This window comes from Vulpes vulpes, chromosome 5 (assembly GCF_048418805.1).
Source record: "Vulpes vulpes isolate BD-2025 chromosome 5, VulVul3, whole genome shotgun sequence".
NCBI classification, from domain to species: Eukaryota; Metazoa; Chordata; class Mammalia; order Carnivora; family Canidae; genus Vulpes; species Vulpes vulpes.
The window spans coordinates 116,385,342-116,412,742 of record NC_132784.1 but is presented as its reverse complement, the minus strand read 5'-3'; the positions used below and the strand labels follow the sequence as shown (position 1 = coordinate 116,412,742).

Here is a 27,401-nt window from a genome sequence, read left to right as displayed (position 1 = left end):
CACATGGTCTGGGAGCTGTCTTAAAAGACCTGTCCAACCCCTGCCTCAACCCTACAGTGGTCTATAGTAGAAAGTGGAGCCATATGTCAACCAGTCTGGCACTGTGAGGTTACCCAGTAAAATTTTTACTTCAGTAAAAACAAACAAACAAACAAACAAACAAAAACCCAAAACATTTAAAGAAGAAACAATACCTATTCTACTAAAGCTGTTCCAAAAGATAGAGGGGGACAGAATACTTCCAAACTCGTACTATGAGGTCAGCATCACCTTAATTCCAAAACTGGACAAAGACTCCACCAAAAAGAGAATTATAGACCAATATCCCTGATGAAACAGATGCAAAAATTCTCACCAAGATACTAGCCAATAGGATCCAACAGTACTTTAAGAAGATTGTTCACCATGACCAAGTGGGATTTATCCCCGGGATGCAAGGCTGGTTCAACACTCGTAAAGCAATCAATGTGATAGATCATATCAACGAGAAAAAACGAGAACCATATGGTCCTCTCAATAGATGCAGAGAAAGCATCTGACAAAATACAGCATCCATTCCTGATCAAAACTCTTCAGAGTGTAGGGATAGAGGAACATTCTTCAGCATCTTAAAAGCCATCTACAAAAAGCCCACAGCAAATACCATTCTTAATGGGGAAACACTGGGAGCCTTTCCCCTAAGATCAGGAACATAACAGGGATGTCCACTCTCACCACTGCTATTCAACATATACTGGAAGTCCTCGCCTCAGCAATCAGGCAACAAAAAGAAATAAAAGGCATTTAAATTGGCAAAGAAGTCAAACTCTCCCTCTTCGCAGATGACATGACACTGTGCATAGAAAACCCAAAAGACTCCACCCCAAGATTGCTGGAACTCATACAGCAATTCAGCAGTGTGTCAGGATACAAAATCAATGCCCAGAAATCAGTGGCATTTCTATACACTAACAATGACACTGAAGAAAGAGAAAGAACGGAGTCAATCCCATTTTCAATTGCACCCAAAAGCATGAGATACCTAGAAATAAACCTAACCAAAGAGGTAAAGGATCTATACCCTAAAAACTACAGAATACTTCTGAAAGCAACTGAGGAAGACACAGAGAGATGGAAAAATATTCCATTCTCATGGATTGGATGAATTAATATTGTGAAAATGTCAATGTTACCTAGGGCAATTTACACATTCAATGCAATCCCTATCAAAATCCCATGGACTTTCTTCAGAGAGTTGGAACAAATAATCTTAAGATTTGTGTGGAATCAGAAAAGACCCCGAATATCCAGAGGGATGTTGAAAAAGAAAACCAGAGCCAGGGGCATCACAATGCTGGATTTCAGGTTGTACTACAAAGCTGTGATCATCAAGACAGTATGGTCCTGGCACAAAAACAGACACATAGATCAATGGAACAGAACAGAGAATCAGAAGTGGACCCTCAACTCTATGGTCAACTAATATTCGACAAAGCAGGAAAGACTATCCACTGGAAAAAGGACAGTCTCTTCAATAAATGGTGCTGGGAAAATTCCACAGCCACATGCAGAAGAATGAAACTAGACCACTGTCTTACACCATACACAAAGATAAACTCAAAATGGATGAAAGATCTAAATGTGAGACAAGAATCCATAAAAATCCTAGAGGAGTACATGGGCAACACCCTGTTTGAACTTGGCCACAGCAACTTCTTGCAAGATACATCCATGAAGGCAAGAGAAACAAAAGCAAAAATGAACTATTGGGACTTAATCAAGATAAAAGGCTTCTGCACAGCAAAAGAAACAGTCAACAAAACTGAAAGACAACCTACAGATGGGAGAAGATATTTGCAAATGACACATCAGTTAAAGGGCTAGGATCCAAGATCTATAAAGAACTTACTAAACTCAACACCCAAGAAACAAACAATCCAGTCATGAAATGGGCAAAAGAGATGAACAGACATTTCACAGAGGAAGACATAGACATGGCCAACAAGCACGTAGAAAATGCTCTGCATCACTGGCCATCAAGGAAATACAAATCAAACCCACAATGAGATCCCACCTCACACCAGTGAGAAGGGAGAAAATTAACAAGACAGGAAACAACAAATGTTGGAGAGGATGTGGAGAAAGCGGAACCCTCTGCACTGTTGGTGGAATGTGAACTGGTGCAGCCACTCTTGAAAACTGTGTGGAGGGTCCTCCAAGAGTTAAAAATAGAGCTACCCTATGACCCAGCAATTGCACTGCTGGGGATTTACCCCAAAGATAGAGATGCAGTGAAACACCAGGACACCTGCCCCCCAATGTTCACAGCAGCAATGTCCACAATAGCCAAACTGGGGGAGGAGCCTCGGTGCCCATCGACAGATGAATAGATAGAGAAGATGTGGTTTATATAAACAACAGGATATTCCTCAGCCATTAGAAAGGACGAATCCCCACCATTTGCTTTGATGTGGATGGACCTGGAGGGTATTATGCTGAGTGAAGTAAATCAATTGGAGGACAATCATCATATGGTGTCACTCATACTGAGAATATAAGAAATAGTGAAAGGGATTATAGGGGAAAGGAGGGGAACTGAGTGGGAAAAGTTACAGAGGGAGACAAACCATGAGTGTCTCCTAACTCAGGGATATAAACAAAGGGTAGTGGAAGGGGAGGTGGTAATGAAGGTAGATTGTGGAGGTTAATGGCATGTAATTTGGAGTCAAGCAGTGTTAATTTTTCTTTAAAGATTTTACTTATTTATTCATGAGAGACACAGAGAAGAAGAGACACAGGCAGAGGGAGAAGCAGGCTCCTCGCAGGCAGCCCAACGTGGGACTCGATCGCAGGACCCCAGGATCATGCCCTAGGCAGGTGCTAAACTGCTGAGCCACCAAGGGATCCCTCAAGCAGTGTTAAATTTAACCCCACTCTTACCACTGCATACCAAGAAAGAACCTCGCTTTTAAACAAAATCGTAAAGCAAAATAAACCGCTTCTGACAGTGACGAGTATAGTCGTTTTCATGTGTCTAGTTCTATGGAAAGGACACCATCTTCCCGATCAAAGACAGTACTGTTCTGCTGGAGACTTTCTGGAGTGTCTTGCTGTTTCCATTACCAATATGGGCCCGAGTTTGGGCTATGAGTAAAAGTTTACAGATCTTCCTTGACTTGCAGTGGGGGGACTTCCCAATAAACCCATTGTAAGTCATAAATATCGTTAGGTCAAAAGTGCCTTTACTACACGTAACCTGGCCAAATGGCAGCGTAGCCTAGCTGCCCAGCCTGGCTCGGGACCCTCACCGTGCTCTGCAACTGGGCACGCTCTTCCAGCACAAAGCCTATTTTATAATAAAGTGTTGAGTATCTCATGTAACGTCCTGAATACTGTACTAAAATGAAAAATGGAATGTTTTTAAGTGTGTGGGTTGTTTACCCTTGTGATGGTGCGGCCGATGGGGAGCTGCAGCTCATTGCCCTCCCCCCCCCAGCTTCCCCAGACTCTCGTGCTGCATATGAGTAGCCCATGGAAAGACCCAAATTCAAAATTCTAAGTGTGGTTTCTACTGAATATGCATTTCCTTCGCACCATCATAAAGTCAAAAAAAATCAGAACTCAAACCTTTATCAGTTGGGGACGGTCTCTAGTCACAAGGCATAATTCTCAATGCTTTGCTACAGATGTGAATGTGTTTACACATTTAATAAAGTTTAGGAATTTCATGAGAAATACTGATGTTTGGAAAGATAAAGGAAGAACTCTGATAAATGGCACTTTCTTACACCGGATATTTTTCCATTTCTAAGTTGTTAAAAAGAAAGAAATAAAGCAAAAACTGGTATGTTTAGTGTGATGAGCTGCTTCTTTCCTCATTGATGAAGAACTCTCCTCACTGACTTTTATGCATTACTATGGGGTTGAGGGGAGGTCACCTGTTCAGCTTTCAGAGCAGTGGCTGTGTTCTCATGAGGAGAATCCTGTGACCTGTGATTCGTCTTTAAGCCTTGTATGGCATTTTCATGGCTCTTCAGGCAGGAGCAGTGAAATGGTGACAACAACCCTCTCAGCAGCATTTCTAACCTACACTGTCACCTGAAAAAATATGTAATCTGGATGCATTGGCATGTGATCCTTTTCATTGTTAATTTTAATTCTTTAGTATTATAAGAATCAGATACTATATATATGTATGTAAATTATTTTCTGTAGGGGCACCCACATGGCTCAGTTGGTTAAGGGTCTGACTCTTGATTTTGGCTCAGGTTGTGATCTCAGGGTCATGAGATCGAGCCCCACATCAGCCATGCTGGTCCTGGAGCCTGCTTAAAATTATCTCTTCCTCCCCCTCAGCTCCTCCTCCCTTCTAAAAAACTGATATTTTGCAATTAAAATGTAGATGATTTTAGTCCTAAGTTCTCCAGTAACATCCAGATAACTGAAAAAAAAATTTAATGGCCTGAATAGTCATAGTATTTTTTTTAAAAACAAACTCATGTAGAAACAGCTCAGAACATGATAGTCCATGATACTTAACCCTATAGTTCTAGTATGGTGAAATTTCCTCAGCTAGAGTTCCCTGCGAATTTTAACTGTCCTCCTCAAAAAAGCCCCAGATATGTATAATATAAGTTGAAATTCTACATATATTCATTTTATATATATATGTACATATATATATACATACACTACAGTTCAGTATACATGTATATAGAATATATATTCAGTAAAAGATATTCTATCGAAGATTAAAATAAATATAATTTAACATAAAAAAATTAATATATCATAGTACAAAGACTAAGAGCTTGGACTCTGCTACCAGAGTATCTGGATTTAAAATTCAGGTATACCACTCATTAGCTTTGTGACCTTGTGCAAGTTACTACACCTATCTGTGCCTGAGATTGCTCATCTGTAAAATGGAACCAACATCAATAGCTCTTGTTTCTTAGAATCATTATGAAGTTAAGATTTGTAGAACCTTTACCTGCATACCCTAACCTACACCTTACATTACTGTTGAAGAAATAAATAAGACAAGTGAGTACACTTTGATGTTCAAAGAAAATGAAAAAGTGAATCCTGCAAAGAAGATGTACTATGTATCTTCAATAGATTATTACTCACCCTTCAAGAAGAATGAAATCTTGCCATTTGCAATGACGTGGATGGAACTAGAGGGTATTATGCTAAGCGAAATAAGTCAGTCAGAGAAAGACAAATACCTCATGATCTCACTCATACGTGGAATTTAAGAAACAAAACAGATGAATATAGGGGAAGGGAGGGAAAAATAAAATATGATGAAAACAGAGAGGGAGGCAAACCATAAAAGGCTCTTAACTCTGGGAAACAAACTGAGGGTCACTGGAGGGGAAGGAGTGGGGGATGGGGTAACTGGGTGATGGGCATGAAGGAGGGCACGTGATGTAATGAGCGCTGGGTGTTATACGCACTAATGAATCACCAAATTCTACCTCTGAAACCAATAATACATTCCATGTTAATTAAATTGAATTTAAATAAATGACTTTTAAAAAATCATATTATTTGCTAGATATTTTTTCCACAAAAGTGTGATCACCTTATAATTAGTCCAGAAAGCATATTTGAAACATATTTCTATTAGAGAATTATGAAAGGGAAAATAGACATAGTTGTAAAGTGTGTTTCCCAAGTTTAATTAGGTTATGTAACCAGAAGATGAAAAGAGAATTCAGAAAGCCTGGCTATCAACTGTGTCCTGTTTAAGAACAAACATATGAAGAGACAAAATTTAGGAGAATTGGATGGATTAAGTCAATATTTTTGACTTACTTATTTTGATAAATATTTTAGACCTCCTGGTAGAAATATTCATACTGAATCTTGAGTGAAAAAAAGGCATTTATCTCTTTTTATTAGATCGATCAGCTAGTCCTAAAGTATTTAAACAACTTAAACTGTTTTAATCACATCAACAACAAACAAAACAAAAACTTTCCATTTATAGTGCAAATACAGATTATACAGTGTAAAGTCTTTTTTTAACAGATGCAACATAATAAAGAAATAAATAAACCATTGTAATTGTTGTGGTCTTTTAAAAGTGGAAATGAGGACCTGAAGACTCTAACTATATAGAGAGCTGTATGTGGGAAATAAATACTTATTTGACATTTTCATTTAACTTGGAATATTTGTCATTCTAGATGTTAAATCATCTTGATTATTATGTAGACTCACTGAGGATAAGCACATGGGATCAGCATAGCCTGCTCCTTAGGATATAATCCATTGTTTCCTTTACTACTTAAAGCTCTTATTCAAAAGAAGAAAAACATTAAGTTCCAGTGAAGGATGGAAGTGCTAATACATCACTGTGAACGGGTAATAGGTATTTTTAAAACCACAGTACATGTTGCTGTGGTGAATAGCATCGTTTGTTAGAATTAGGAAGAGGATATTGGCTTAAGAAAATAATGTGATTATCAAATTGGATACATACTGTGCCAGGTCGGGGATAAGGAATTCTCCCGTCGTACTGCACCCAGCGATGGTCTGCACTTTCCTTGTGAGCATAAGGACCATTGAAAACTGCTCTGATATCAGCCATGCTGTACACACAAACCGCCGAGCCTCTGAAGATGGAGCTGAAAACCAGCAACATGATCTAATCACTCCCTGTACATCAGACACTGGACGTTTATTGAGAAGATAAACCGTGTGTGGACAAGCTTAAGCGGCACATTCCATTTAATAAGTGCTGCAGACAAAACGTGTGGCTGTCCTTAAGGAGCTTATAACCAAGTAATCCCGACAAGAGTGTGATAGCAGTTACATTGCAGATAATTATAGTAAACGAAGCAAGCACACAGACGGGTCCCCATACACGGCTGCCTGTTAAGCTTTCAGACAGTAGGTGGCATCTACAGGGACACCTGATGGATACGTGGGAATCACCTAGAAAAACTGGAGGACAGAAGGAAACATGCAAAAAAAGAGTATTACATTTATATACATGCTTTTGAATTTTATTTGAAGGTCTTACAGTGTAATGCCTTCTAAAACCTTATAAAATAAAGAAGTTACATTACCTATTTTTTATAGAGGAACACTTTAGACACATAAGCAATAAATATCTCATTTATGTTTTCTTAAAGTGAGTGAATGTCCATAAATATTGGCTATTAATAACTTCCTTATACAACTTTTACTAATTTAAAAAAATGTTAAAGCTATTTTGTGCTTCTTCCTGAATTTCTGAATTTCTTGATGTATGCAACTTATTTGCTACTTAAAAATAATCTTAATCACACAGGAGTGGAGAACACATAATTAAGAAGTGGAAAAGCTCCATGGGAATTCCACAAATTTTTGCAAATTAGTGGTGAAAACTGTTAACACTGTCATCAGATGTTTCTTTTTTTTTTTAATTTCTGGAAAATAAAAGACATTTTCTCTGCATCTGAAACTTTCAGGTATTCCTGTTCATAAAACTGAGATCATCCTTTACAATCTAAGAGACATATCATCCCAGCACTACCCAAGTGAGCCAAGGGTTCTCTAGCACAAGTAACTCAATCATTAATATTCTTGGAATGACATTAACGGGAAACAGTGGGAGCTGATGGCAAACAGGCAGCTGGAAGGAAACTAGCTGCTAAGAAGGGAGGTAATGCCCCCATAAAAATCACATCCTCTGGCCAGGATATTTTAAAGGAATAATGCATCATGCTCTATGGTGTTGCTCTTGTTGCAGATTACTTACATCTTTTTATTGGACAATGGATGTGGCACTGCTTCCCAACATTATCTCGGTCCTCGGGGCGGCATTAAAAATAGAATAATAAAGTACACCCAGAACAAAGAGTTGACTTGTAACTTCGCACTCTGGGTGGGCAGAAAACTTGGTAGGAGAAAAACGATAACTATCTTGGGGCTATATTTCCCTGGCACATGTCTATGCCTTGTGTGCGGAACACACAGTGACTTCAAAGACAGTTCTGAAGATGGAAAGATGCCAAGAGGACTAGCGCTGAGATACTTAACTTGAGTAACTACAGGCACTTGTTCTTCCTGCATCTTTTTAGCTCAGATATAAATTAGCAGAAAAATGGAATCCAAAGAGCAGCATTCTTAGGCTATCTTCCTTATTTTCATTTTAAATATTCACATTCTCTGGGTCGCCTGGGTGGCTCAGCAGTTGAGCATCTGACTTCACCCAGGGCGTGATCCTGGGGTCCTGGGATTGAGTCCCACATCGGGCTCCCTGTGTAGAGCCTGCTTCTCCCTCTGCCTGTGTCTCTGCCTCTGTGTGTCTCTTATGAATAAATAAATAGTCTTTAAAAAATATAAGTAAATATTCACATTCTCTATCGAAATCACATTTTGTTTTCTGCTATCTTCTGAACTGACACAATTGGTATAAGGTGTGAGGTAAACTGATTGAAAGCAATGCCACAGAAAAGACTTATAAATTGCCTACAAACTGTTTTAATAATTTATTCAAAAGGAGGCGGTAAGCCCATTTCTCTTATACCAATACCAATATTGCCAATTCTTCCAATACTAGTATCAACATAAACCACAGCAATTGCAGAGCTGCAGAAGTAAAAAAATAGTTCAAAAAAGGTATTGCAGGCAGTAATATGTAACAGAATAAAAGTGTCCCATGTTCAAATGTAAGTTACAGAATTAAATTAAATTAATATTAAATAAAATTATGTAAGGTCCATATAATCTTTGAGAAAGCTTCGTGGATGCTAGGACGACTTTTAAGGAAATCACAGAGTCTCAGTGACAAGTACGGGACAGTATTATATCGGAAGAGGACAAAAATACAAGAGTGGATACTAAGAGAACAGCTTTGGTTCTAGCTCACGCAGAGAACAGCCATACGTACTAGTTTAGGCACTGAAGCATTATGCACACCACCAACGCCCTGGAAACAATGGAGATGTTTATGTATAGGAAGCTGACTAAATAAATTATGGTAATTGATATGGGACTACTCTGTTGCTATAAAAAGAACAAAGAGACATTTTATGTGTTGATATTAAAAGATTTCTAGGAAACACTAAGTGAAAAAATAAAATGAAAATGTGGTTTTTTTCACACAAAAAGAAGGGACAAAGAAGCACATAACTATTTCTTTACATGTACATTACAATTGTATAGAAGAATTACAAGCATTTTTTTAAACATACCTGGTTGTGGTAAAGACTCCATATACTACAGGATTTCTTTCATCTCTTGTGGGAAGCAAGTAAATATCCTCTATTAATGGAAAAAAAATTCGTTATATTTTTATATTTCAGTATTACATATTTGCCTTTTCTTTAAGAATACAGTATTTCTGAGACTCTAACAATATGTAAAATTGACATAACAGTGAGAGTCATTCTATTATGACATCAGAAATTAGGGGCTAAAGACTGGTTTTCTCTCTAGCTATGTGCCACTGCACTGGGTGTCTCACTTCCTGGGTGTTTACTCCCATCCCCTGCAAATGGGATGATTCGCTTGCTAATCTCCATGACTATTTCCAGTCAGAGGTATGTGATTTCTTACAGAATAGAAATTAGAAACATACATTGTTTTAACCCTCCAATGTAAAAAAAATTCTTGTCCTGTAACTGTGCCAACCTACTAATAATTCAATTACCTACTTGCTAGCAATATAAAAATAGCTACCCACGTTACTGTGCAGAATGACGTCTGTAATTACTTGTTCAATACCTTGTTACTACCTGAGCACTACCAACACCAAGGGAGGTGTAAATAACATCCACTGTAAGGTCGTTGGAGATGTGAGCACGCTTACCTGTAACGTCGGGGATCCACCGTCAAAACTGAACATATAATAGACTTGAACATATAATATACTTTAAATACCATATGGCAAAATCCTTCAATGGTAAAATCATTTTCACATTGCAAGGCAAAAATAGTCCAAAAATAAGATTTGATGATGCTAACTTCATATATCACTGAAAAAACCCTCCTAGAATTAACTTTGGGAGCAGTAAAGAGGGGATATGAAAGAGAATAGCCCTTCTGACACTTGCCCAAGCATTCTTTTTCCCACCAAGTCAGAGGGGCCGGTTCCCCAGTCCCGTGCTCTCCAGCAGAGGGCACCGCAGAATAAGGACGAGTCCTTGCTGCCTGCGAGCGGCTGCTTCGCAGGTGAAGGCCACAGGAGGAGGGGCGGTTCTGCAGAGGCACTGCCAGCAGCTCTGTCTCCTGCTGCAGCCTTGTTTCCTCCTAATTTTGAGGAGGCTGACAAAGAGGGGAATTGCTTCAGGACAATATGCCCCGAGACCCGGAGCACACCCGTGTTCTTCGTGTGTGTGTAAATTCAGTAATAACACTCCCGCAAGCTGTCCTCTGCTATGCTGGGGGCGAAAATAAAGGCCTGATGTATTCATCAGTAAGTTATTTTTAAGACAACAACAACAACAAAAAAAGGAGCCTGTAACTTACGAAGCTCATCAAAATGAGTATCGGCTCCATCATTTCCAGGAATTGAGCAAATCAATCTGGCTTTAAGGAAAGTTGTCCATTTGTTTATCAGGCTGCGCTGTCCCCCAACATCATTCTGAAAAACAGAAAAAGGAAAATAATAAAGATACAGAGTTAACATCATTGTTTACAAAGTCAGGGAGCCCAGATTCAGGGCCTTGAACTTTCCAATACAGGAAAAGGCTCCTTAACACTGCATGCTTTCCTCATGGTTGGATGAACAGTGTATACAACAGGGCTCTACTGAATGAGCAGAGGTGAGTGGGGCGACAGTACATGAATGAGGCCTGCAGTCAAATCTCACATCTGCATATTTTTGTCCCATGGCCAACAAAGGGCTATTTAACTCTCCAAGTCTCTGTTTCCTCATTGAAAAAATATAGCTAATGCCTTGAAATTGTTTATTTTGATGATTTCCATTAAAATGGAAAAATCTGTGTACAGTGCCTAGCACAGGGCCAGACAACATGTGTTCCATAAATACCAGCCCTGACCTGTATATTATACACATGATGAAGATCATGATATACAGCCTTTAGAAATATGCCTTCCTATAGACTTAAAAAGTCTTTTTTCCAAAATTAGTGCCTTACCAATTAAGCAATAAGGCAATGTAAACATACATATAAACCAATCTTGTTTTATTTATTTTTTTATTTATTTTTTTTCCAATCTTGTTTTAAATGCTAATTGATGTTTTTCTATGCTTTGACTCTGAACTATTTCATTAAAATGTTCTTTAGACACTTACCAAACATAAGCACTTAAATCAATTCAGTAAAATAAATTCAATAATTCAGCATAAAAAGATCTGTGTCTTATTTTTAACTTAATATGTTTCTATGAACATTAAATTAATACAATTTGTTATCTGGCTGGACTTGATGTGCTATGTTTACAATAAGTAAGATGACACTGTTTCATGACATAAATACAGGAAGTACTTAAATTAAACTTTCAAAAATTACTTTTAGAGTCACTATTTCCTTTAATGTATTTACATCTAAATGTAAATTATATAAACATTTTTATCCTTCATGCAATGTATGTTTTATAAGATCAATTAAAAGTTCACTATCAAATACTAACTCTGAATATTTAGGAACTGTATTTCCTGGGCTTCTTTAATCTCTGAAAATTAAATGAAATTACAGAAAAGTATGCAAATGACTACTCCAAACAGGAGAATTCAAAGTCATAGAATTACTTGCTCTTCTTCAAGAAAGTGGGGGGAAGAAAAGGAAGAGGATGGAAGACAGAGAGCCCTTTGAGTATTATCTTGGGTGATGTGGAAATCCAAATTCCAGATGATATAATTTTAGTAACAGAGCAAATTTCAGAAAGCTATAGATTTGTGGGGGAGCTCAGAAGACAATGAAGTCCCTGAGACCACAGGCTGCAGCCAGCCTTAGCCTTAGCACCTAACACCAGGGGTATCCCAGGGCACCCAGAGTGAATGAATCTCATTTTATTTTGTTTTATTTATTTGAGAGAGAGAGAAAGTACTGGGGGAGGGACAGAGGGAGAGAAAGAATCTCCAGCAGACTCCTCCCTGAGCATGGAGCCTGACTCGGGGCTCGATCCCAGGACGCCAAGATCATGACCTGAGTCAAAAACCAAAGTTGGAGGCTTAACCAACTGAGCCACCCAGGTGCTCCATGAACCGCACTTTATTTCCCCTCTGCTAAACACCAGAATACTTGTAAGTAATAACTCTGTATAAATAAGTAATAATTTTTATTTTTTTAATGTGTTCTTCAGGTTTATAACAATGTAAAAGGGGAAAAAAAGAAATTCAGAACATTTAAATTCAGTATTTCACATATGAACTAAAGTTTGCACTTGAACAAAAAAATTGCACCTCACCAGTTTGCACTACGTCTCTCTCTGTTTTAAATTTTAAATGATCCAAATCGATGTGCACTTAGTCTTGGAACACATGTGTAACTGAGTTCATGTGTGTTGGCAGATACATAATATAAGCTCAACGATAAGTACAGCAATTGTTTGGAAACTGGACCAACAAAAGACCTTTCTGGCAATAGTATTTTGACACTGATACTGTTTAGAATTGCTGACACATGGTGATAATACATAGCAAAGGAACATTTAGTTGATTTTCTCATAATTATTCATTCTTTCCAGAAACCACACTCCCTACTCTTTTCATCCAACACCTACTGTACATGTTACTAATGCCCTGCTTATCAGGTGTTTAATAATACATGTTTGGTTATTAGTGAGTAACTAAAAATACAAGATAAAAATGATAAATATCCTTAGAAAGTATAGATAAATGCCAAAAAATTTAAGTTTCCTTTGAAATGCCTTTGTAGTGGAAAAAAAGAGGACAGGCATTGCTGTGGAGGTAGGTTCAATGTTATTTTTAAAATGAGAGGTGAATTCAGACATGCATAGATTGGAATATTCAGGAAATATTCTAGGTGCTAGAAATTAGAGAGAAAGGACAATAGGTGGAGCACTTCAGAACATGTATGGAGACCCAGGACAAATTTGGTTTAGATGAAGATTGGGATAAAATGAAAACAGGGGAGGAAAATGTTATAAAAGGAAATTGGGGTGCAATCCAGGAAGCCTTTAATATCAGACCAAAGCATTTATATGTCATTTAATAATATGCTATGTAGTACAAAGAATTACTGCAAAGAAGTGGAAGAAAATGAATACATAATAGATTTCACACAATAACCCTCTAAAAACAAACATGTCTGTAATTGCTGTTGAATTTAGGTTTTGTAAATGGTGTTTCCACTCTTGCAGTATCATTGCTCAATAATAAAAATAACCAATATTTCAGCCAGCTATTGGATGATTAATGATGGCTGCAGTTGTGAAGACAGATTTATCTAGACATGACCTTTATTTTACTGCTCACATCCTCAGATCATTTAATAAATATAAATCCAGATGTTAATATGAATAGGCAAAAACACTAATGCTTCCTTCTAGTAATGGTAAATTCTGTGTTAATGTTTATAGGATTTCAGGGAGAAATATGTTACCTAGAGTCACTCAGAAAGAAAGAGATTTTTAAATAAATTTAAAAATAAAAAGTAAGATACCTCACCATCTTTCTCATGAACTTTGATTTATATCTTTTTAAATTCACATGTTCTTTTATAAAAATATAAAATATTTTTATTTTAGCAGAGCCCTACTTGTACTAAGCCAAGTTCTAGTTAAAATATTTAAATTTTAGTGCATTCTTCACACACATGTATAATATTTAAAATTTTTCATTGTCCATATTTGCATATTTTGAGTCAGCAAGAAATACTAAAAAGTGTTGATTCAATATACACAAGGGAATTTATCAGCTACCATTAATTTAACGCCAGGGACTATGTTTGGTTCACTGCCTTACCCCTAGCAGAGTAGTTGCTTGAATTATTTTGTTAAATGAATAAACAGATACATAATATGTGCTTTACAACATTCCTTTAACAGGTGTATACATCACTACTTCATCATAAAAATTAGCAATGGCATTCTCTTTTAAACATTTTGTGAGATAAAAAGTAACAATAAATGTCCATTTTCAAACAGCACCCTCTTTCTATTTGCAGTTATCATCCTATTTAAGACAAACTATGACAAAATTCTAATGATTCTAGGTTCAAATTTGTTGGATGGGAAAGAGTCTCATACTGTAGCCTGCATACTGTAGTCTCATACTGTAGGCTGTATATATATATATATATATATATATATATATATATACACATATATATATATAATATATATGTATATATATTTAACCTGACAAATTGAAATTGGAATCCTTTGAACAAAAGAATCTTTAAATCTTCCTGCCTATCCATCTAGCAGCCTTCTCTGGCCTCAAGGAATAAAGAAGATAAAAAACAAGCAAAAAAAAAAAAAAAAAAGGTCCAGGTCAAAGATGAAAGCCACCTGCTGTCAGCAGGGAAACAAGTATAATTTCTGGGATACACGTTCTCAGGAGTGGATTATAAGCACTTAATGACTGGATAGTAACTCTTACAGACATCCAGGAGCATGACCTGGAATGGCAAAGTTCAATTCACAAGGAGTTGTATTTCTCCTGTAGGCAAGGGTCAGTTGGCTGACTGCTGACCAGCTCTCAGCCCCTGGATTTGTTTGGAAAGCCACAAAATCCCCCGAGAACTTTAAGCCCAGAGGAGGGCTAAAGGGGAGGTAACCACTTTTGTACTAAATTGTCACCTCCTTGCTTATTTTTGTGAAGTTCTAAAGAACGCAACTATCTCACTAACACAATAGATTTACTATTGAGATGTCAGAATCAGCAGCTGAGAGTCACCGGCCACTTCTCCACTCCACTCCATCACAGCTTCTTTGTGGTCAGATTGCCAAAAGCCTTGACAGTCTCTACACAGAAATAGAGATGAAAGTAACAAAGAAATTAAATGTAAACCAGCCAGACCACATGGGTTCCATCTGGGTGGTGAGCACAGAGGGTGACTATTTTCTTATTCTCTGTGGCTTTTTACATGTTTGTGACATTTCTTAATTTTAAAAACAGAAAAGATGAAAGATGAAACAAAGCACAATTTACAACCTTTCAGCAGCTTTAAAATAAACTCTCTCTGAGTCGGGTGATTGAGTGACGGCTGCATAGTATAAAATACTATGATCACTACTTGTAGGCTACTAATGGGTAGATGAGTCAGAAAGCAGGTTAATGGTGATTCCATTTTGCTTCTACTGTCCCAGCAGATTCAAGGTCTTATAAATCTTACATAGACACGTAGAGTAGCTACAAACTGTCACACATGAACTTTCATTGAGTATGTCTTTTGACCTTTGGGTCACTATGCTGGGTTCATCTGCTAAACACAATGTTATCTGTACACATTATCCTCTTTGAGGATCTCTTAGCACTTTATAAATATGGTCCTTTTCACCTGAATCTCAGGAAAAAGAAGTTCTTGGAAAATATAAGAAATGACTTTCAGCTCCAATGCTCTTCACGCCTAAAGACTTTATAAATCAATGAAATCACCGACCCTTCTGTGGACATGTTGTATTCCATTATAATATGGGTTAGCATTCAGACATCTGTAACCATACTAATGAGTTTAAGTTGAAAGACACCAGGCTTTTCTGATCAACAAATACTGAAGAATGACCCATCTTAAGCACTTATAAAAAAGAAAAAGAGAAAGAAAGATTTGATGCTGGAGTCAGACTGGTTCACAAATTCTTCTTTGCTTAAAATCAGTTCTTTTGCCTAATGCTTTTCTGCATCTTTGTGCAGTCAAGAGAATGGAATTCCCACAACACTTTGAAAACCCTCATCTATGCATCTTTTATGCACACTTCTCCCCAGTTCCAGCCATTAATGACATTTAATGTCAGAGATTAATTAATGAATCAATAACATCTACTTCTTTTGAAGTGTAATCTAAGTACTACAATATTGTAAATCAATGAACATATTTTTTCCATAACTGAAACTGCCCCAATTGAGGTAAACACACAGGCTTCCTATTGATCCTTTTTTATGCATTCAATAAGATTAGAGCAATTTGATACTTTTGTGTTTTCAATGTAAGGTCTGCTGTATTTCAATACATCATTCATATTCTTTATCTGATCTGTCATTTGTGATAACAGCTGTCCTTTGTGGGGTCTAAACAGTGTCCTGTTGGGATGTGGCTCCTAATCGCCTGAAGACCCGTTACACCAAGAAATACTGGAGATGGGACCACAGCAGCTGACATTTCAGAGCAGCTGCCCACTGTACTCCCCCTGTGCTCCCTCAAAATTCACGCACTTATTTCTAGAGACTAATTTTAGAATTTTTGTAAGCCTCAATCCAGATGGTCTGTATGGGGCTGTATAAGTAAATAAAAATGATAAGGGTAATCCAAACACAGAATGGCCTGTTTAGAAGCTGGAAACTATAATGGTGGGTGATGAGACAGAAACAAAAAAGTAGAATCTGGAATAAGTGGTTCCAAGAGCCTCACAAGGAAAGCGTGCCATATACACTAAAGGACAGTATTATTATACTGACAGCAGAGCTGAAATGGGGACATTTTTAATACATTAAGTAAACTAATGTTAGTGAATTTACATGGACTGAATCAAATGACAGGACCGTATCGTTGTGTTTTCCTTTTCAGCCTGGATCTTCCCTCGCAATGTGCTGTAACTACTTTTCATCATGTTAGCTGTTTCATTGATATGCAAAATAATAATAATGATAATAATAAAGTCATGACCACTAAGAAATAAAAGCAAAATCAAGAGTCTTCTACTTCACCTACAAATAATCTTGAATCTCTCAGTGGTAAAAGAAACAAAACTATACAAACTCAAACGTCTCAGACAAAGGAAGAGGAGAACAAAATAGACAAAAAAACGTGTATGGCAGGTATTAATAAGCATGATAATTTTAAGGCATCCATTCTGAAGAAGCTTTCAAGGTAACCTATATATGTTTTTTTATTTTTTTCTGGAAAGGACTCTAGCATTTAGCGATGATTGTTTTCAATTTGCCACTGGAGAATCAAAGTGGAAAACATGTTTTTCGAACTACTCCAAAAGCCTGTAAAGATTATTAGACATGCTGGACCTGATGATACACTCTACTAAAAATTTCAGTATATTTCTAAGAATTTAACAGTTAAAATTGGGTAGGTCTAGGCACGGTAAGCAGTTTTTTGTTTTGTTTTGTTTTTCAGGTTAGATCAGAGCTTGGTAAATTAAAAAAAAAGAAAGAAAGAAAGAAAGAAAGAAAGAAAGAAAGCCACAGGCAACAGTATAAATTCTTGCCTAGGAATTTCTGACAGGAAAACAGATGGAAGTGAAGCAAAAGCACATCTGTAGCTCAGAGCTCTAAATCTCTCATTTAGGTTGTAAGTGACACGTTAAAAGTAAGCAGAAAAAAAAAAAAGAAAAAAAAGAAAAAAAAATCCCACAACCCGGCAGAGATCAATACACACAGAATGTGTCATCGGCCTAAAAACACAAATCTTCAAAGGCAGCAATTGTCCAAATAGGACCATATATCAACGTGGACAATGCAAGTGGAATTGAAGCAAAGGTCTATTAATTAGCCCCCCAGGCAAGTGCTGGGAAGGACCATCCAGACTGAATTCCTGGCTGGACAATGGGAATCCTGCAGAGCAGAGGGGAGAGCTGGCCTAGCCTAGGCTGGCACCCAGAGTGGCTGGCACCCCTAAGCAAGCTGCCCACAGTGCTTCCAACGGTGAAGAGAATCCAAGAGTAACCTGAAACAGCCTCAGGCGAAAAGTTGCAAGCAGGCCTCCCTGGGGTGACTGGCATTTCCACCTGGAACTTGAATTCAGGGACACACACGGGCAGTGACGACCACCCCCCCAGAGAAGCAGTGTTCAGGGCGGTTTCACCTGTCCTTTTAGGTGGCATGCACCTTGCCGCAGAGACCCGTGGGACCCACTGCTAGCGGGAGCAGACCGGGGTGGAAGGGGCACCGTTGGGCGCTTGAGAATATTGACCCTACGACAGGATCAAGAATCACAAAGCCAGGCGGGTCTTTAGAGACCATCTAGGCTCAGCCTCGTGTGATAAAGATGAGAAAACGGAGTAAGAACTTTGCCTGGCAGGTGGGGACACCCCGAGAAATAAATCGTCAGTAAATGCGTTCTCACACAAAGATGGACAGGCTGAGTTGGAAAGAGATTCCTTAGACGAAGGTACTTATTCTCTGTCCTTGATCAATATTTTTCTAAGAAATGATACCCTAATTCAGCTTCTTTACTGTTTTTAGGGTGTCTCTCTGTCCATGCCTCTCGTCTAAAAATTTCATAGTTCAAATTGTTGACATATCTCCAAATTCTTTTGACTACGTCCAGCAAGAAGATCCACCCTCCAAGTGCAAATATTGCTAACAAATGAAGGCAAAATAAGAACAATTTCAGACACTGACGCTAATTAAGTTTGCAGTCTTCCCACTAACCTCTAGTAAGTAACTGACCTGTCTCTAACCAGCGCCTGTCCCTAACATGCACACACCACCCTTCCACTCCCAGCAGCTAGTTGCCCTGGTCCCGAAAGTGTGAATGTGTATGCGTGATGTATGCGTGCATGTGCCTGTGTGCACATGATTTTTGATATTTAACTCTCTGTAGTATGACAAGGAACTTACCTTATTCACACATCAATCTTCTGCATTATTGACTGCTTGAAAATAGAGACCTACGTCACTCTGGTTTTCCAGTACCTTCCTCAGGATCCGCCATATCCCAATGCATATGATCTCATTTAAGTCTTTCATTTGTTTGGTAACACAGTCATGGAAGAGACAGGTGCCCTCATTTCCTAAGTTAAGGAGCAGAGCTAGGAAGGCGTCTACACCTAGAGGTGGAAGCCTAGGTCTGCTTTCACATTGAATATCCAACCACTCACACTAAAGGTATTGACGATATCCTTACTGCCAAATCTACTTCCTGATTTGTAATCACATTCTTATCTGACTTCCTTTGGGTGTGTGACCTTACTGACAAGTGCTGTCTTCTTCTTCTTTTTTTTTTTTTAAGATTTTTTATTTATTTATTCATGAGAGACACACAGAGACAGAGAGAGGCAGAGACACAGGCAGAGGGAGAAGCAGGCTCCATGCAGGCAGCCTGATGTGGGACTTGATCCCGGGACTCCAGGATTATGCTCTGGGCCCAAGGCGGTGCTACACCGCTGAGCCACCCGAGCTGCCCAACTGCTGTCTTCTTGAAACAACTTTTGCTCTTGACTTGTGACACCACTGTCATCCAATTTCCCACCTAACTATCAAGCTATTTTTTTCTCAATTGCCTTAACAGTCCACTGTTTTTTTTCTTAAAAATCATTGTCCCTCAGGATTGGGTCCTTGCTCTTTGATCTTGTACTACGTATTTCCCTGGGGAACTTCACACACTTCCATGACTTCAAGAACTATCAGTATATTGGTGATTTCCAAAGTCATGATTCCAGACACTACTGAGCCTCAGGTTCCTATTTTCCACTGACTATTTGGGAAGCACATCCCAGAGCCAGATCAAGTTTGATATATCCAAGTAGAAAATCTCTGCCCATACACTGGTTTTAGTGTTTTTTGTCTCAAATGTCAGAAGATTTCTCTTTTTGAATGTTCCTCATCCCTGCTTATCTTCTGGAAATCACAACGACCAAGAATATAGAGGTCCTTGTCTATAGGCAAGTATCAAAGCCTCGGGGGCAGCAGTAAGAATTAAAATGCATCCAGGATCCAACAGCCTTTCAGATGCATCATGAGGTCCATACTTGCAATATCAGTCCTAGATACAAACGGGGAAGATAAGACTTCCTAAGACTTGAAATTTTATGATATTTTAAAGGGGAAGCAATCACTATCCTAATTTTCCATGTATTCATTATGCTCTGTCACAGACAAGCTCTTTTGACTTCTTAAATGTTTTTTCCCGCCTCTGAGGTTTCACACGTGCTTTTCCTCCTGCCTGGAATATTCTTCTCTATCTCTGTCAGCTTTGCCCTGCAACTCCTTGATTATTTTCAGTATCTGTTCAAAAGTTACTTTCTCAACAGATCTTTCACAGCCAACCTAAAACCCACCCATTTTTCCTAACCACACCCTGTGATGTTTTTCCCAATTTTAGCACTTAACATACTTTCCGATCATACATTAATCTGTGTTTTCTTGGCCAATGCATATGTTATTTACTAGGCTGCAAACTCATTGGATACAAGTATCACTTTTTATCTTTTATAAAACTACTGTTTACTTAGCATAGAGTTGTGCACAGGGTTGTTAAGTAAGTGAACACTCTGATAGTCTATATTTATACTGTAGCCAACGGCCATGGGATATCACTTATTTATTTTTATTATTTTAAGTTTTTATTTTAATTCGTTAGTTAACAATACACACGATGCTATTTAAGTCAGACTTATTTAGGGGCTCCTGGGTAGCTCGGTTGCTACCAAGGGCTGCCTTGGGCTCAGGTCGTGATCTCGGGTCCCGGGACCCAGCCCCACACTGAATTCGGCATCCAGCTCTCTGCTCCGTGGGGAGTCTGCTTCCCCCTCTCCCTCTGCCCCTCCCCACTGTTCCTGTCCTCTCTCTCTCTCTGTCTCACATCAATCAATCAATCAATCAATCAATCAATCAATCTAAAAATCAAGTAAAATTGGTTAAAATTAAATAACATTAAAAATCAGTCTTCGGTCATGCTAATCGAATGTTAATACAGCCACATGGCTACTGTGTGGGAGCCTATGCATATGCAATAGTCCCATCATCATGTAAAGTTCAGTTGGACAGATAGTCGACACTAAGCAATTAATAAGACACTAGCAATAAATTACAGACTTATTAGACATCTACATCTAGATTCTATGCATTCACAGTTCTACTCATTCCTATTATCTTTGTGGAACCACCTAACAGGTCCCTAGTCCAGATATTTCTTAATCCAGATGCGTTCCTCAACTTATTGCTAAGTATATATACCCATCAAGTCACTTCTCTACTACTAAACACTTATAACTTCTCATTGCCTACAAGATAAAGTTGAAACACCTTCATATGGAAACAAGACTTCTTTTCTTCCAATTTACCACTCCAATCTCCAATGACATTGCCACTCATATACCCCCCTCGAGTTCTACTTAGGAGATTTCATCCTTCTGTAAACCAAATATACCCTGTCACATGCTGCCGGAAAGCCCTATCCTTTCCTTTCCTTGATTTAGTCCTCCTCCCTCTGTAGGATTCAATGTTTGAGCTTCACCAAATACACAGTGTTCTCTGCTCCAACCTTGTCACATTATACTGTGATTATCTGTTTCTGTTTCCATTTCCTTCACTGTACTATGAGGTTTCAAAGAACGGGGACAGTGTTTTACTTATCTACCAGTGTCTAGTGTATTGCATTTTGTACAGAACTCATATTTTGTTATTGTCAAAATAATGAAATGATATAATAATGAAAGAGTGGGTTATAGAATTGGAAAGACTCACCCTTATTCTATAAACAATTCTTTGCTAAGTTTTGTATAATTTTTGCCTATTTCCAAAACCTTCTCTTTATCAATTACTATACACTACTCAGTCTAATAATATTATCTTTGACAGGTCAATAAAATAAAATAACAATAAATAAATTGAAAGTTGTTAACAATTTAAGAGCTTCCTCCCTCTTCAGCTACTAAAGTAGTAAACAATTTAGGGGCCCAAAGTCATCAGTTACAAATGGAAACAAATAAAAACAACAAAACCAGAATATTTCTAAGTAAATGAGCTGTAGGAATATCCTGGTGGAACAGACAGTATAAAGGACTCCCACATTACTAAAAAAATTTGTAAACTCAGTAAAGTGTAGACAGTTCACTCTTAATTCTCTCTAATATGACCTCTGACTCCTTGGATCTTTGCTTCTATCTATTGAACTCAATTTTGTTTCATAGCATAGACGTACATATATTATTTCTTAAAAACAGAAAAACAATATTGTAATAGTCCCATGGGGGTAAAGAAAAAATGAACCAACAGAGAGAAATAATATGTTCTGAATAATGTCAGAAGAACATTTCTATGTGAAGATAATATATAACAGCAACAATGATGATGCTCAACAGTTGTTTTCTTTAGTTAAAACTTGTTACCATTCTGACATAGTTTTTAAAAGACTTCAAGTCATTTTTAATCTTGTCAGTGCAATCTCCACTTACAAATGCTCAGTTTTTGCCACACTTTAATCCTAAATAATTAAGTAAAGTTAAAAACTGGCAAGACATGCTGCAATTAAAAATTTTGAAAGCTGCATGCAGAACCAAATATTGCAAACATTTGATCAATGGGTCATATGTGTAGCAGGAAATTCTGAAGATGGTACTAACTGGAAACAGTGCCTGGGTGAAGAGATGTAAGAGGGACCTCCCTTCTAACTTTTTTTTTTTTTTTAAGGAAATTCATCCATCACATGTCCTTATTTGATCTCACAATTTGTTAGCTTTTTATCCAAACACAATGGCATGACAAAATCTTGCTGTGTGGCCTTAGAGATTTTTTTGTGGTGGGAGGATTCCTGTACTACAATTCTCTCAGCCTTTTCAATTCTATAGAAGATTGTTCATAATTAAGATATCCCAGGGCTGATAATTGGAGTTTATATCATATTTTGAGTACTTAAGTTTATAAACAGGGCATCTAAATTTTTCTTTAATATATTTTTCCATCTTTAACTTAGCTTTCAGTATATATAATAATGGGGTAAAAATAGCATTTTGTAATGAATGATTTTCTATCAAATGCATTAGGCCTAGTAAGAAATAAGTATTGAACTCATTCACAAAACCTCACTTGTTATGTATGTTCATCTGAAAGTGACTTGTAAATCTTTTATGACATATATAATGTAGCAGATTTATATAAATGATGTCAATCCACGGCCCAGGTTTTCAGGGTGGGGATGCTGTTGTTATAAAGCATGCTTCAGTACACTAACACACTACAGCTACTCCAAGCAATAGCCATTCATCTCTAGGCAAGAGGCTTCAAGAGAAATTACTGTGAATTCTTGGACTCTGAAAGAATGAGGATGCTTTTTAGAGAATTCTGTCCCCTGGGGGTGAAGGGATCAGTGGGAGACAGCATCACTGGCTAGGACACTAACTAGGTAAAGAATGATGTGTGCTCACAAGCTGGCCTCATTCAAAAGCCATGTTTTCATTAGCAGTTTTAAGTGCTGTGATGGTTTGTATTTCTGTCCCTGGAAGTGTTCAAAAGCCTGAGGGTACAGACTGAGACAAAAAAGTGATAGGCTCAAATGGAAGAAAATGAAAAGTTTGTACAAGACCAAAAAAAAAGCTTCCTATTGAGAGTATTTATTAACTTAACAGCTCTTCTTCTGAATAACAAGAGTTTACGTGGAAGGTGTCTGGCTATTTAAGAAAAGTTATTTCAAGGAAAATAAAACCAACTAAAAAAAATAATATATTGAAATCAAAAGTGTGATTCCCGTAGCATTATTATTCTATAAAGCCTATACTCACTCAAATTAGAACCTGAATGGAAAGAAATGGAAGTGTTTCATAAAATTGCTTTCCTATAACTTACATAAAATGACAATCTTAAAAAAATGAACTTCAGTGTTCTTTAAATGTTTTGCATTTTGGTTTATTTGTTTTTTCCCCCTCCTTATATCATTTATTCTCAAAAACCTAACCTAGATAAATGCTCTAGAAAATATTTACTGTAGTATTACTATAACCATATTTTCAACTTATTTGATCCCTATACAGATACATAATTTTACATGTGTGACTTGTTTTCATAAAATATCAGATCTGATTCTGTTAGTGTTCAAAGTACTACAGTGATTATGTTACTTTCAATTTCAAAATCAAATTTAATGCATAAAAGCATTTTAAATTCCACTGACCAGGAAAATGCAGTGATCTTACTGGGAATAGTGAAAACTGGCAAAGGGATAACCTGTCTACATAAGGAGCAAGCTGCCAGAGATCTAACTCAAACCTGAGTAATAGTTCACACTGGAAAAAAAAAAAATCCCTATAATACTGGAAATTTTTGAATCTTTTTTTTTTTCTTTTCACTTCTGGATCCTAAAAATTATTCATGTAGATAGTATTAATTCATCCTACTACTTATGAATGATGGACGTTAACTTCTTCTTCAACATCACACAATTAATTGTTCATACATATACATACATGCCTTAAGTAACATAAATATATCTTGCCTTACAAACTCTTCCAACTCGAGAAAGGATGGTCTTGTCAGAAGTGGTGCCTTCCTGAGATGATTCCCGAAAGAAGAAATATATTTTATCATCATCTGGATTATAAGTGTCTGGTATAGGGAAAGTTCCAATGAATTTTGCTCCTGTTTGAAAGAAAAAAGCTACAAATTAAAATACTGAGACAGTTCAGCCAAGATAGCGCTAGTGTCTTTGAATGGAAAACAACAGCAGAATAAACAAAACAAAACAAAACAAAACAAAAGAATGGAATGTGGGAAATGAGACATATAACAAATAAACATGACACAATGTAAAAATATGTATTAGCACACAGAGGTCTGGAACAAGTTCTCTCGTAACTCCAGGAACTCCAGAGAACGGGTGACAACATGATTGGCTGATATTCACGATTGTTAGAACCCAACCAAGTTACTTAGAAATTCCTTTCATATCAGCAGAATCTATGACTTTATATTTTCCTTTTATTTGATGGAGTCATTGTTTTTTTTTTTTTTTAAGATTTTATTTATTTATTCGTGAGAGACACAGAGAGAGAGGCAGAGACACAGGCAGAGGGAGAAGCAGGCTGCATGCAGGGAGCCGGACGTGGGACTCGATCCCGGAACCCCAGGATCACGCCCTAAGCCGAAGGCAGGCACTCAACTGCTGAGCCACCTAGGCATCCCGTAGTCACTGTTTCTTAAATCACAATGTATATAGTGAAGAGCTTAGGGAAAACTATAAATATATCCCAAATTTTGATACAGTATGATGTTATTAGCTGCATTTTGTGTAACTGCTAATGGGAAAAAAAGAAATTAAGATAACTAATTAATAGTGCTTGGTTGACTCCAGTAGAGACTCTGAAGTTCTCTTTGCAGGTTTAAATCCTATCTCTCGCCTTTACTACAAGGGTGGCCTTATGTGAATTTTTTGTCTTCTCTATGCCTCAATTTTTTCATGCCTGATATGAGGCTACCACACATCCACCTAGTAGGATAACTGATACATTAACCAAATGAATGAATATATGTAAAACTCTTGCTATATGATAGTGCTTGATACATAATAAGGGTTCAATAAATATTATTTATTATTAAATAAATCTTGAGGATGATAATCATTATTATGAACACAAACAAGAGAATGATAGAAAATTTAGCACATCCACACACTTGTTTGAATAAGAGGTAGCTGATAAAAATAAAATACATAGTTCTAAATGTATTAGCATGGAAATATGTCCATAATACATGTCAAGTGAAAAAAATATTAGCAACTCAACTAGCCCCTTGGCACTGCACCAATGAGAAGCCAATTTGTGTTACTAATCCTTTGTTTAAAAAGTATTGGGCATTTTTAAGTCTTGGTTTTATAGAATTGTGAATGAACCAGGTAACAGATCTGTAATGAGGTGATACTAATTCAGAAATAGTTCCTTTGATTAAGATAGACAAAGAGAGTGGTTATTAAGGAAGGACCTCAATTAAGTAGAAAATATAATGTGCCTGGAAGGAAGCCCCCCTCCCCCCAGAGCACTCTTTAGGAAGTGAAGCAGGAAGCAAGAGAAGACAAAAAAGTTTCAAACCACAACCATCAGCACAACAAACAAAACAGAGAGTAAGTGGTAGGTGAAAAAGATCAACATTGCCTTATTTGTCATGTACCCCAGGAATCCTGAAAATCATCCCCCTGCTAATGTAGAGCAGTAGGTCAACAGCCCAGTAAACAAGACTTCATAATAGCTCTCTTCAATAAACAAAAGTTAATGTTTGATTCCAAGTGATGGGTAGTTCAGTGTGGATCATGTCAGCCACACTGGGTCAACTGGGGTCTCCTATCCAATCTCTTCTTTACATAAATGGGAAACTTTAAGAAAGTGAGGGGGAATTATGTGCATGAACTTTCTCTCTTTTGTTCTTTATTATTTCCCTGTTCTTTCCCTGAAGTTTAGAACTCCAATGGATTCTTATGCTCTTGATAATCTCACTTTGATATAGTCCTAGGTTACATAAAAATAAATAAATAAATTTTAGAAAACCATGTAGAGTTTTGCAGCTCCTGGGAGGCTCAGTCTGTCAAGTGTGTGACTCTTGGTTTTGGCTCAAGTCATGATCTCAAGGTCCTGGTATCAAGCCTCACAGTGGGCTCTACGCTCAGCAGGGAGTCTGCTTAAGGATTCTCTGTCTCCTGCTTGCCCGCCCCCCCCCCCCCCCCCCCCCCCCCCGTGTAGGAGCAGGACACAAAAGGGATAAACTGAAAATACACATAAATTATAGAAATATGATTGGCTTGTTTTATCTTAGTAAATATTTGAACTTAAAATGGGGATTCACACAAGTAGAATTTATCATAGCACTCAAATATAATTCAAATAAAAGTTCAACATGAAGCATGTCACTCTGTAACATTTGTATCTTATCACTTTAGTGATTGAATTTACAATTTAAAAAAACAACATTGTGGTACAGAATTTACATAGTATCTAGAGAGGTAATAAGAATTTAGTAATGTGAAACAGAAAATCATTACAGGTAAAAGTAATTCCAGTGTGAGACAGAGTTGCTTATAAAGCTTTCCTCAGATACTCAGATGGGCGAAGTGGTTAGAGGAGCCAATTGTTAGGTCTTCACTTGCTTAGAGTTCAACAAAAAAATCAATTCTACAACAAATTAGAATATAAACAGTCTGCAAATAGTCCAAAAATATATGACAAATCATATTCTTCTACTGCAGAAATACACAGAAAAACCTACTTTGGATATTGAAAACCTTATCCAAGCGCAAGTATCACCATGTGAAATGGTCAAAGGTAGACTATGACACTAGTCTAACACTCCAGGTGCTTTATCATCAGTGGGGGAAGCAGAGTAGATAATTTCCCAATGTATATTTCTTTTACCTTTCAACCAATATATCACACAGATGATCAAGAGATCCTAGATGTTCACAGATGAACAATCACTTTATTCAGTGACCGATGATTTTATCGGATTCTCTTTTAAGTGTTGGTTCTCTTTTAAGTACCATAAGACAACCATTTTAGAGTACTGTAAAAAACTGAATGATGGAGTTTTTAAGCCAAATGTTTATTATATGAAGAAACATAATCCTGAAAAATGAGTTAGTATCAAATAATACTCTACTGTGTGATGTAAATAATAAGAA

At 37.3% G+C, this 27,401-nt stretch overlaps 1 protein-coding gene across 3 annotated transcripts in view; it reads right to left on the bottom strand.

The window, feature by feature from the left end:
• Nucleotides 1–27,401, bottom strand: part of SEMA3D (semaphorin 3D) — a 204,354-nt gene that overhangs the window by 41,922 nt on the left and 135,031 nt on the right. For all 3 annotated transcript variants that reach the window (XM_072759789.1, XM_072759791.1, XM_072759788.1), the window contains exons 8-11: nt 24,234–24,376; nt 10,450–10,564; nt 9,174–9,243; nt 6,473–6,617 (exon numbers count right to left, since the gene is read on the bottom strand). In XM_072759789.1, the coding sequence (XP_072615890.1) occupies nt 6,473–6,617; nt 9,174–9,243; nt 10,450–10,564; nt 24,234–24,376 (473 nt within the window). The remainder of the gene's footprint in view (nt 1–6,472; nt 6,618–9,173; nt 9,244–10,449; nt 10,565–24,233; nt 24,377–27,401) is intronic.